The sequence below is a fragment of the Bos taurus genome, chromosome 1 (genome assembly GCF_002263795.3).
Source record: "Bos taurus isolate L1 Dominette 01449 registration number 42190680 breed Hereford chromosome 1, ARS-UCD2.0, whole genome shotgun sequence".
Lineage (NCBI taxonomy): Eukaryota > Metazoa > Chordata > Mammalia > Artiodactyla > Bovidae > Bos > Bos taurus.
The window spans coordinates 126,775,749-126,788,496 of NC_037328.1; the positions used below are offsets into that span (position 1 = coordinate 126,775,749).

Consider the following 12,748-nt stretch of genomic DNA (forward strand, 5'->3'; position numbering starts at 1 on the left):
TTCACATGCAGTTGTAAGAAATAATACAGAGATCCCTTACCTTCTCTCAAGTGGTAACATTTCACAAAACTATAGCATAATGTTAAACCAGAATATCGACATTAATATATTCCATAGATCGTATTCAGATTTTCCCAGCTTTACTCTTACTCATCTCTGTTTATAGGTGTATGTGTTTTAGTTTCTGTAGTTTTTTCCGCATGTTCGTTTACCTGGCACCACAGTCAAGGCACTGAATACTTTCATCACTACAAGGACCCCTCGTGCTGCTTTTTTATAACCACATCGGCCTCACTCCTGCGTTCCTCCCCACCCTCTCCCATCCTTAGCTCGTTGCAACCACTAATCTGTCCTTCATTTCAAATTTTTCTCGTTTCAAAAATGTGAGACATGTGGCATCGTGCAGCATAACCTTTTTTAATCTGGGTCATTTTTCGCTTAGTATAATTCCCTGGAGAACACAAGTTATTACATGTGTCGGTACTCCTTTCTGCTTTATTGCCGAGTTTTATTCATGAGCCACCTGTTGAGGGACATCTGTGCTAGAGTCAGTTTGGGGCTGTTACCAATAAAGCTGTTATGAACATTTGCTTATGGGGTTTTATGTGAGCATAAGTTTTCATTTCTCTGAGATAAGTACCCCAAGAGGATGACTGCTAGAATATAGGGTAATTGTGTGTTTTGTTTATAAGACAATAAATGCTATACTTTTTTTTCAGAGTGGTTGTACCATTTACATTTCCACCAGCAGTGTATGAGTTATAAGATGTGTATTTTTTCTAATTTTGAAAAGAATGATTTTTAAAGTGAAAGTTGCTCAGTCGTATCTGACTCTTTGCTACCCCACAGACTATACAGTCCATGAAATTCTCCAGACCAGAATACTAGAGTGGGTAGCCTTTCCCTTCTCCAGGGGATCTTCCCAACCCAGGCATTGAACTGGGGTCTCCTGAATTGCAGGCAGATTCTTTACCAACTGAGCTATCAGGGAAGCCCGATGATTTTTAAACAGGATGCATTTTTAATCATCAGGGATTTTTTTTTTTTTTTTGGTCATTTTAACCATGAATTATATCTTAGCATTATGTCACAACATAACTTATAGCATTTTTTCTTTTTTAGTAGTATATTAAATAGGGGTTCATTTTAGAACCATTGTATTCTTGGATGATCTCATTTATTGATTTGATTACTTATTTACCTGTCTCTTCCTGCTAGAATGTAAATTTCAAGAAGACGGGGATTCTGCCTGTTTGCTTTATTTTCTCAGGGCCTTAGCACTGTTCTTGGGACTTGGAAGGCACTCAATAATAGTTGTTCAGTATATGAACAAAAGTGTTCATTGTTCGTATGTTGACTAAAAGTGCAGGTGTTAGAAGTCTTAATATTTTTTGTGTGCCCCCACCAAAGTATCTACATTTTAACAGAAGATCCCTGAAGGATCCCAAATCTAAGTCTTTATAGAGAAAAATCTAGTTGCTTGTAGAGGAAGAACTTCAGTTTGAAGCATTTCTTAACATATAACACATCAGAAAGAGGATTATTAAATACTTTTTTAAAAGTCTTGTATTTAATAAGTAATGTAAAGTGCAGAAGGTTGGCCTGCAGAAGGTCAGAGTACTGAACAGGATGAAAAGGAGGGTACTATTTCTGGTTATAAGATGAATAAGGTCTGGGAATCTAACGTGTAATGTGATGACTATAGTTAATAATTCTATATTGTATAACTGAAATTTGCTAAGAGAGTAGAACTTAAATGCTCTCATCAAAAAGAAAGAAAAGGTGAAAAAAGTTGAAGTCTATTGTTCAAAAAAAAAAATGAAGAACGAAACTGTAATGAGAGAACTGAGTCTACACATTTATTGATTGATGCCTTATGCCAAAAATGAAGGAAAAATAAATTTGTATTTCTATTTTAAATAAACCAAAATCTTTCAATTTCTTTTGAGGAGGAGTAGGAATAACCGAGGGAAAAATGCAAGTAGATAAATTCTCTGTAATTGAATTTTTTGTAAAACATCAGTTTCAGAAGTTGAATCATCCATCTGCATCTTTGTCATTAGGTAGCAGGATACATGTTTATTTTGTTGTTTTGGGGGTTTTTTTCTAGTATGTCTTACAAACCTTGAAACTCAATGCTAGTTTTTTGTATAAGGCTTTTTTTTTTTTTTCCAATTAAAGATTTTGCATTACTAAGAAGTAAACTTAAAACTGTATATTTCATCTTTAATCATTAGATAAATATAAATAGTATTAAATAAAATAATTCATCCCAAATTTTAAACACTTAATGTGTAGGGAAAGTTCCCTTCTGGGTTAATACTAAGTTGATTAAAAATATATTTCTAATAGAAAAATAGCCTTCTCCCTTGACCCTCTTGCTTTACTTCCATAGTTGAAAATAGGTAAAGAAGTATAAAATAGTTATTTTTCAAAGGTTTTTGTAAGTACTTGAGCCTGCAGTGTTCTGAAGACATTCATAGTAGGTGTGTCACGTTTCATATTTTAGACTGCAAATTGACCTCTTAGGGTGCTTTGCTTGATTTCCTTATGTGCTGAGGACACTATATAAGGAATTAAAGAAGTTGTTTGCTGTTGAGTTTGTTTGCATGTGTATAGAATTGATATAGAAACATCAAACGCCATTAAACACATTTTCCTAAAATATCTTTTTTTTAAAAAAAATAGCTCATACACAGTTCCTGCCGAGTACTGCACTTTTTCACTAGAAGTAAACAATTTCTAGCAGCCAGTTTGTTCACTTTCACAACTCAGCATGTTTCTTTGAGATTGGCCTGGATTTTGCAGAACCTGACTGAGGTAAGAAAAGATTGTGTGTGTGTGTGTGTGTTTGAGGAATGAAAAAAATGGAAGGAATAAGGACATTAATTTGATTATTTGAGGGAAAATTGTGTCTACCACATTGGGATGGAAGACAAGGAATCTTTACTCAATATTTCTTTAAACCATTTTAATGGTGAATCATGTCACATACAGAAAAGTAAATGAACCAAAATGTACCTACCACTCAGTGATATTTTGTGGAACAAACGTCTGTTTAACACTACTTGAATCAAGAAATAGAACATGGTGGCACTGTGTGTGACATTTTCTTTCCATTTTTGTAATTTACATGTTTATTCCTGGACACTACACGTAGGTTTCTTTGCTGGAATATTTTTGAACTTTGTAAATGGAATCATGCAGTGTTTATTCTTCTGTATCTGACTCCTTTTGCTTGGCATTATATTTGTGAAATATAGCACTGTGTGTACATTAATTTTATTATATTCTCATTGTAATTTAGTGTTCAGCATGTGATTTTACCAGGGTGTGTGTATCCATTCTGTTCATGTACATTAGCATTATTTCCAGTCTGGGGCCATTATGAATAATGCTCTGTATTTCTATTGCTGTAAATGTATTTCTATTGTATCTATACATGGGAATGGAATTTTTTAGGGCATAAAAGTGTATATATATTTTCACCTTTAGTGGATAATATCAAACGTTTTTCCAGTTTTTGTCAATTTGCACACTCCTCAGCAGTGAATGAGAGATTTTAATTTCATTTACCATCATAATTGATATTATCAGTCTTTAATTTTAGCCATTTTGGTGGGTTGGTTGTGATATTTCATTGTGATTTTAGACTAGATTAAAAAAATGAAATCAAACTGTGTGCTATCTTACAGGAGACATACTTTAGACCAGAAAAACAGATCAGTTAAGATTAAATGGGGAGTTCCCTTGTGGTCTGGAGGGAGAGTTCTGGGCTTTCACTTCTGGGGCCCAGGTTCAGTCCCTGATCAGCATGCCCCTCCCCAAAAAAGAAAATGCAAAAGGCTGGTAAATGAGTCAAAATGACACTTAAATAAAAGAGTAAATGGATGGAATCTACTATACAGAACAGACTCACAGACATACAGAAGACAGACTTGTGATTGCCAAGGGGGAGAGGGAGTTGTTAAGGGAATGATTGAGAGTCTGAGATCAGCTGGTGCAAACTAGAATATATAGGATGACAAGGATGACTTACTCTGTAGCACACAGAGCTACAGTCAATATTCTGTGATAAACTGTAATGGAAAAAATATGAAAAAGAATATATATACATATATATAATTGAATCATTCTGCTATATAGCAGAAATTTATACAACAATGTGAATCAGCTATACCTCAGTGAAATATTTTTTTGAAAAGTCAGTGGATAGAAAAGATGTCCATGCAAACAGCAACCATAAGCTAAGTGACCATTCTAATATTAGATAAAACAGACTTTAAAAACAAACAAAAGTTTTACTAAAGATAAAGAAGAGCATTTTATAATAATAAGTCAATCCATCAGAAATACACAACAATTACAAACTTGTATGCACCTAATAACAGTGTTCTGAAATACAGAAAACAAAAATTGGCAGAACCAAAAGTGAAAATAAACAATGCATCAGTGGTAGTCAGAGATGTCAGTACCCCATTTCAATAATTGGTAGATCAGCTGGAGAGAAGATCAATAAGGAAACAGAAAACTTGAACCATAGCATAAACTATCTAGACTAATAGACTTTTATAGAAAGCTAATAACAACAGGATACACATCCTTCTTAAGGGTGTATGGAAGCTTCTCCAGGATAGACTATACACCATAATACAGTCTCAATACATTTAAAAGGGCTGAAATTATACAAAGTATTTCTACAACTACAAAGGAATGAAATTTGAAATAAGTAATAGAAAGTTGGGAAGTTCAAAACTACGTGGAAATTAAACAAAGCATTTTAAATAATCGGTTGAAAAAAGAAATCTCATGAGATATTAGAACATATTTTGAGATGAATGAAAATGAATGAAAACATAGTATACCAAAATGTGATGTACCAAGAATAGTGTTTACAAGGAAATATAGATTAAGACTATATTATATAGAGAGACTATGTTAAAACAAATCTAATATTCTATCTTAAGACACTGGGGGAAAAAATGAGCAAACTGAAAACCCAGACAAGCAGAAGGAAAGTAATATAAAGACTAGAGTGAAAACTGTTGAAATAAAGAATAGAAAAACAGTTGAAAAAATCAACAGAATCAAAAGTGGGTTTGAAAAGATTAGCTAGACTGACAAAGAAAAAGAAAAAACAAAAAGAAGATCCAGATAACTAAAATTATGAATGAAAAAGTTAATATTAATTCCAGCTTCACTGAAGTTAAAAGCATTAGACAATACTATGAACAAGCGTATGCCAGCAAATTAGATAACTTAAATAAAAGGGGAAATTTCTTAGAAATTGCACAAACTACCCAGACTGACTCAAGAAGATATATGCAAGCTAAATAAATCATTTGTCCATTAAGAAATTAGTACATTTTAATATTAGAGGAGTTTTAGGTTTACAGAAACCTTGAGCAGAAAGTACAGAGTTTCCATATTTCCCCAGTACAGTTTTCCTGTTATTAATATGCTGCATTTGTTACAATTGATTAATCAATAGTGACACATTATTATAAAGTATTATTAATGTGGTATATCTACAATTACAGTATCATTCACAGTGGTTTCACTGTGCAGATTTTATATGAACATAAATTTTCACCTCATTTGGGTAAATACCTAGGTATGCAATTGCTGGATGATAAGGTAAGAGTATGTTTTAAATTTGTTAAGAAACTGCCAAATTGTCTTCTGAAGTGGATCTACCATTTTGCATTCATCCCAACGATGAATGGGAGTTGCTTCGTATCCTTGCTAACATTTGATGTCAGTACTTTGGATTTTAGCTCTTCTAATAGTTGTGAGGTTGTGAAGTGGAGAAGGAAATGGCAACCCACTCCACTACTCTTTCCTGGAGAATCCCATGACAGAGGAATCTGGTGGGCTACAGTCCATGGGCTTCCCTGTTGGCATAGATGGTAAAGCATCTGCCTGCAATGTGGGAGGCCTGGGTTCAATCCCTGGGTTGGGAAGATCCCCTGGAGAAGGAAATGGCAACCCACTCCAGCACTCTTGCCTGGAGAATTCCATGGACAGAGAAGCCTGGTAGGCTACAATCCATGGGGCAACAAGAGTCGGACACGACTGAGAGAATTCACTTTCACTTTCACAGTCTATGGGGTCGCAAAGGGTTGGACATGACTGAGTGACTAACACAATAGTTGTGAAGTAGTATCTCATTGGTTTAATTTATAATTCCCTAATAACATGTGATACAGAAATATGACTCTACTTTTATTTCTTATTCTTTATGTTGATAAAGACCTGCAGGATATATATTGACTAGAAAGGATGACTGCAAAGATCCTTTTCTCATCCTGATCTTGAAACAAAAGCTTTCGACATTTCACCATTTAGTATGAATCTATGATAGGTTTTCTTTAGATATTCTTTATCAAATTTAAGGAAATACTCTCCTTTTCCTGTTTGCTAAGATATTTTGTTATGTATGGATGTTGGCTTGATCAAGCACATTTTCTGCACTTATCTCAGTGTGACATCCTGCTTGGGCCTTATGCATGCATGCACACTAAGTTGCTTCAGTCATATCCGACCATGTGGGACCCCATGGACTATAGCCCGCCAGGCTCCTGTCCATGGGATTCTCCAGGCAAGACTACTGAAGTGGGTTGCCATTCCCTTCTCCAAGGGATCTTCCCAACCCAGGGCTTGAACTCATGTCTCTTACATCTCCTGCATTGACAGACAGATCCTTTACCACTAGTGCCACCTGGTAAGCTTGGGCCTTGTAGGAAGTTTTAAATTCATTGCTTGATATCTTGTTGATTTGGAAAACTGATAATATCAACTATTATCTTCAAGTATAAATTTCTGCTCCATTCTCCTGAAAATCTGCTTACATGTATGTTGGATCTTTTGACTAAATCCTTTTTGACTCCCACTCTTTATTACATATTTTCCATTCTTTGGTCTCTATGGGCCTTATTTTGGGTATTTTCATCTAACTGGTCTTCCAACTCTTTTATTATCTCTTTGTTTCTAATACACTGTTATTAAAACCCAAGCATTAAGTTCTTCGTTTTTAAGTTTTAGAATTTCTTTCCACCCCCATGCCTCAAATCAGCATGTTATTTTAAAATCCATGGCTAGTATTTGTAACTCCTATGGATTGTCTCTTTCTCTTTCCCACCCTCACCAGCCACCCCCGCCACAATGTTCTCTTGTTTCCTCATATGCCTGATTACTTTGTTGTTGTTATTCAGTCACTAAGTCATGTCTGACTCCTTGTGATGCCATGGGCCGCAGTACACCAGGCTTCCCTGTCCTTTACCATCTCCCAGAGTTTGCTCACACTCATGTCCATTGAGTAGGTGATGCCATCCAACTATCTCAGCCTCTGTTGCCCCTTTTCCTCCTGCCTTCAGTCTTTCCCAGCATCAGGGTCTTTGCCAGTGAATCAGCTCTTTCGCATCAGGTGGCCGAAGTATTGGAGCTTTAGCTTCGGCATCAGTCCTTCTGATGAATATCAGGGTTGATTTCCTTTAGGATTGACTGGTTTGATTGCAGGGTGACAATATACAGCTTTGACATACTCCCTTCCCAATTTTAAAGCAGTCCATTGTTTCACATCTGGTTCTAACTGTTGCTTCTTGACCTGCACACAGGTTTCTCAGGAAGCAGATAAGGTGGTCTGGTATTCTCATCTCTTTAAGAATTTTCCACAGTTTGTCGTGATCCACACAGTCAAAGGCTTTAGCATAGTCAATGAAGCATAAGTATATATTTTTCTGGAATTCTCTTGCTTTTTCTGTGATCCAGCAGATGTTGGCAATTTGATCTCTGATTCCTCTGCCTCTTCTAAATCCAGCTTGATTGAAATGATTCAAAGCTGAGATGGAGTTCCTGTAAGAAGCTTTTAGTTTACCCCTACTCCTAGAGTAGAGTCATTTGGAGTCTTAACCCAATGTGAAGAGGATTGCTCTTGGTCCTCCTGCGTTAGGAAGCCCTGACTACTCTCTCCCTCGCTAACCTAATGAGGACCTACTGCCTATCAGAGGGGCTGGCCCTGAAGTAGTTTTTAAATGAACAGGTGAGTTTACTACCTGGTGGGCATTGTTGCTACTTGCTGAAATACAGATTAACCTTTGGGGACCTGCCTTTTGGTCCAGTGGTTAACACTGCACTCCCAATGCCAGGGGCACAGATTCAGTCCCTGGTCAGGGAACTAGGATCATGACACATGGCATGGCAAAAAAAGAAAGATGCAGATGAACCTTTGTCTAATTTGAAACAAATTAGAGAATCACAATTTCTAAATTTAGAAAGTTTCAAATATCATTATTTTACTTAAAGTATTCCATATTTAGGGTTTCCTCAGTGGCTCAGCGGTAAAGAATCCACCTGCAGTGTAGGAGTCACAGGAGGTACAGGTTCAGTCACTGAGTCTGGAAGATCCCCTGAAGGAGGGCATGGCATCCCACTCCATATTCTTGCCTGGAGAATCCCATGGACAGAAGAACCTGGGGGGCTACAGTCCAAGGGATTGCAAAGAGTTGGACACGACTGAAGCGGCTTAGCATGCATGTATGTACACACTCCATATTTAAGTGATATAACACCTGACTCTTCAAAATACTTGTTATAAGAAATCTACAGGTGACTTCTCTTTTTAAAACTTATGCCATTCATCTTCTTTCATTGATCCCTTCTACTATTAAAATATAATTCATTCTTAAATATGTGCATTTGCTGTTTTTTTACCTCATTTAGCAAGTTTTTTTTTTTTTAACATCTGTTATTTGAAAGGGATAAGGGATGTCCCTAGGTGTTGGAGTTATAAATGGAATCTAGTTCCTGCTCTTAAGGAGCTTAGGGAATGAATGGTGTTGTGAGATAGTGACTGTATGAGAGATGTCCTTGGATGCTGGGTTGGGCATATCCAGGAAACGCTAGTCTTAAAGGACAAATAAGAGTTGGAGAGATGACCAAGTAGGATTTGGGGAATTGTTTTCCAGTAAGTTAACGATAGCTTTACAAGCTTGGCAGTTTCTCTGTTAGCTAGTTTAAGAAGGTTTTGATTCTTTTTTTGCTTTGGCAGATTTCTTCTGTGATGTGCCAAGTAAGTAATATTTAGGCTTTCAGAGGTCACGAGGACTCCCTCGCAACCAGTCCGCCAGTGTAGCATGAAAGTAGCCATAAATAATACAGAAAGAAATGAGCGTGGCTGTGCTCTCTGTGGTCAGTAAAACTTAAAGGAAATGGAAAGTTGAATTTCAGGTTTCGTGTGTTACAAAGTATTCTTTTTGTTCTTTTAACCATTATAAAATTAAAAAAGCATTCTTAACTTGTGATACAGAAACAAGCAACTGTTTTGATTTGACCTGTGAGCTTTATTGTGCTATATCCCACTTTAGACTTTCTATATTTAGGCATATTCATATATGTAAACTAAGAAATAGATACACTTTTTCTTCATCACAAAAATAAGCATGCTCAGTGTAAAACTAAAGCCTTTCATACTCTGTAGTAATTGCTTAGAATTGTTGAGGGTAAATTCTAGAAATTATTTCTCTGTATATAAATTTTTATAAAAAATGGGATGATACTGTGTTTAGTGATTGGCACTTGATCATGCACTTAACAGTTTATCCCTTTTGAACTGATCATGTGCTGTTGTGTTTTCAAGGTGCAAAAGGCAGTGGAAGAAGAAAATTGCTGCTTTGGGACTGTTGATACCTGGTTGTTACATAAGCTCACAAAAGGTAAAGGTGATTTGATAGATCTGCTCAGGTAACTGGAATTTGACTGATAGAAATCATTCATCTTAAAGAAGCGAAAGTTTTAAACTTTTTCCCCCATATCCCAGACATCCTGTTTTTTCTGGGACCCTAATAACTTCCTGTTATTGTAAAGCTAGATTAATTTCAGATATTTTCTAAGACAAGAGTGATTTTTAAATTGTGATGACACCTCAAACATAAGACTGAGAAAAGTCTTATGTTTGAGAGTGGTAAGACTTGAGTTCAATACTGAATCTGCTTCTTTGCAACTGTACCTAGAGTATATATAGCTGTAGGTAATCACATTGCTTCTCTGAGCCCCTTTCCTCATCTTTAAACTGGGAATCATGAGCTGACAATGTGCCTAAAAGCGTTAAACAGGAAATTGCTTTGGAGACTTTGCACTGGAAATGCACATTTTGAATGAATTTGAGAGCAGGCAGGGTTGAGACTGATAAGGATATGAGTGTAGATTGACACTACCTGATAATAAATAGATCATTTCCAATGTAAATTTAGGTTCTGAATTTGCCACAGATTTTTCAAATGCCAGCACAACTGGACTTTTTGACCCATATGAGGTAAAGTTTTTTCCCCTTCTTTTTGAATCACCAATTTTTGTATAATTTAGCTAGGATTTTGATGACATATTTTTATGCCCAGATGTGTTGGAGCAAGATCGTTACCTCCCTGCTTTCAATCCCGCTCTCTCTCCTGCCTCCTGTGAAGGATACGAGGTAATAATGAAAATCAGATATAGAAACCAGCAAAATTGTCCCTGAATTCACCTCGCCTTCGGGGGGAAAATTATTTTATCACTATTACACCTCCAAGGTGCTTGTATGTTCATTATATAACTTTTGGGGCTATGTTAAATTTTAGAATTAATATTTCTAGAGCTATAACTTACTTTTTAATCAATTTTATTTGAAGCCACAATTTTGGATCAGTGGATGAAGAGATATTTGGTGTGCCTATACCAATAGTGGCCTTGGTAAGTAGAAAACTTGAGGATTTTTCCTTGTATAGTATATAAACTAAATGAATATCTGTGAATAGTTAGGTTTAGTTTAAGAAACACAAACGTCCAAGCAGAATAGAGTGTGTTTTTGTTTTTAAGTTAAAGGGCCCTGAATATAATCAGAAGGATTCTCTGTTTTCTGGAAAGGGGACCAATGGGCTAGTGTTCTATCATGGAAATTCTTTATAACTTTTTCTGACTTCTCTATATGTTGTTTTTCAGAAAAGTACTATGCTAAATTTTTAGAAAATGTTGTAGTCTGAGTAATATGTGGTTTATATTTGATACTCTGAGACAGGAAGCAGTGATAGGGCCAGTGCTTAATTTATATTAATATAAGAAACTGTGAGAGGGCAATTAAAATAAAGAAGACAAATATTTGCATTTTATTTTTTATTATTTTTTAAAGTGCATTTACATTTTATAAAATCCTTCCTCTACTGAGACAGTAAAGAATCTGTGGATGAGTGAAAAATTAGCTGTTTCTGGTTTTTGAGGTTTCTTTGTTTCCTTTTAGTAATTAGTTACTTAATTTGGCTGTGCCAGGTCTTAGCTGATACATGCAGGATCTTTAGTTGTGGCATGTGAACTCTTAGTTGCAACATGTGGGATCTAGTTTCCTGACTAGGGATCAAACCCAGGCCCCCTGCATTGCGAGCACAGAGTCTTAGCCACTGGACCACCAGGAGTGCCCCTGAGGTTTCTTTCTTGGCTATAGAAACTCAGGCCTTGCTTTTAATTTCCTGTAACAGCTTAAGGAGGAGGTGTAGAACATCTGACCCTACATAGACAATCACTCCAGTAGGTGGAGGAGTCAAGTGAGGGGACGGGAATTTAATTCTCAAATTACAAATTCCTGGAGAAGATCAGTCTTATTCAACTCAGAGTAGGCTCAGGTTTAGATTAAGGTATGACTAGAAAACTTACTCGGAGAAGGCAATGGCACCCCACTCCAGTACTCTTGCTTGGAAAATCCCATGGACGGAGGAGCCTGGTGGGCTCCAGTCCATGGGATCACGAAGAATTGGACACAACTGAGCGACTTCACTTTCACTTTTCAGTCTCATGCATTGGAGAAGGAAATGGCAACCCACTCCAGTGTTCTTGCCTGGAGAATCCCAGGGATGGGGGAGCCTGGTAGGCTGCCATCTCTGGGGTCGCACAGAATCGGACACAACTGAAGTGACTTAGCAGCAGCAGCAGCAGCAGAAAACTTATTGACTAGTGAGAAAGCATTCTTCAGGTGAGTTTTGGTTCTTAAAATATTGTGGTGTATATATATTAAATATATCTACATGTATTACATTAGCAAATGTTATAGGGAGTTCCCTGGTGGTCTGGTAGTTAGAATTTGACACTTTCACTGTCATGGCTAGAGTTCAATTCCCGATCGGGGGACTGAGATCCCACAAGCCATGTGTTGTGGCCAAAAAAAAAAGAAGTTATAATTTTTCTTTTTAACAAAAATGTATGGTTGGGAAATATATGGTTTTAACCTACATCTACTTATTCACCTATGAAAGTGAAAGTGAAGTCGCCCAGTCGTGTCCTACTCTTTGCAACCCCATGGACTGTAGCCTACCAGGCTCCTCCGTCCATGGGATTCTCCAGGCAAGAGTACTGGAGTGGGGTGCCATTGCCTTCTCCAGGGAGTCTTCCCGACCCAGGGATCGAACCTGGGTCTCCCGCATTCCAGGCAGACAATTTAACCTCTGAGCCACACCTATGCTACTTCTTAAAAGGGAAATTTGTGTGGTCTGTAATTTTGACTAATGAATGAAGGTGCTTGCAAGTTGCAAATAACGAACCTTAGCTGTTTTTTTCTGCACAAATTTTATTCTGACTTTTGTTATTAAGATTATTCTTATGATTCTTCAAAGTGGTCAAGTAGATTGCCCACTAAAAATTCCCGAGACATGTTAGTTTTCCACATAATGTTATGGTCCTAGAGAGACTCCTGTTATATAGTTGTTGCTATGTTCTCACCAGGGAGTTT

The 12,748-nt window shown here is 36.7% G+C and overlaps 1 protein-coding gene across 3 annotated transcripts in view; it reads left to right on the plus strand.

The window, feature by feature from the left end:
* Positions 1 to 12,748, plus strand: part of GK5 (glycerol kinase 5) — an 84,000-nt gene that overhangs the window by 39,590 nt on the left and 31,662 nt on the right. For all 3 annotated transcript variants that reach the window (NM_001035473.2, XM_024992195.2, XM_024992199.2), the window contains 5 exon segments: positions 2,689 to 2,820; positions 9,638 to 9,713; positions 10,251 to 10,312; positions 10,395 to 10,468; positions 10,665 to 10,725. In NM_001035473.2, the coding sequence (NP_001030550.2) occupies positions 2,689 to 2,820; positions 9,638 to 9,713; positions 10,251 to 10,312; positions 10,395 to 10,468; positions 10,665 to 10,725 (405 nt within the window).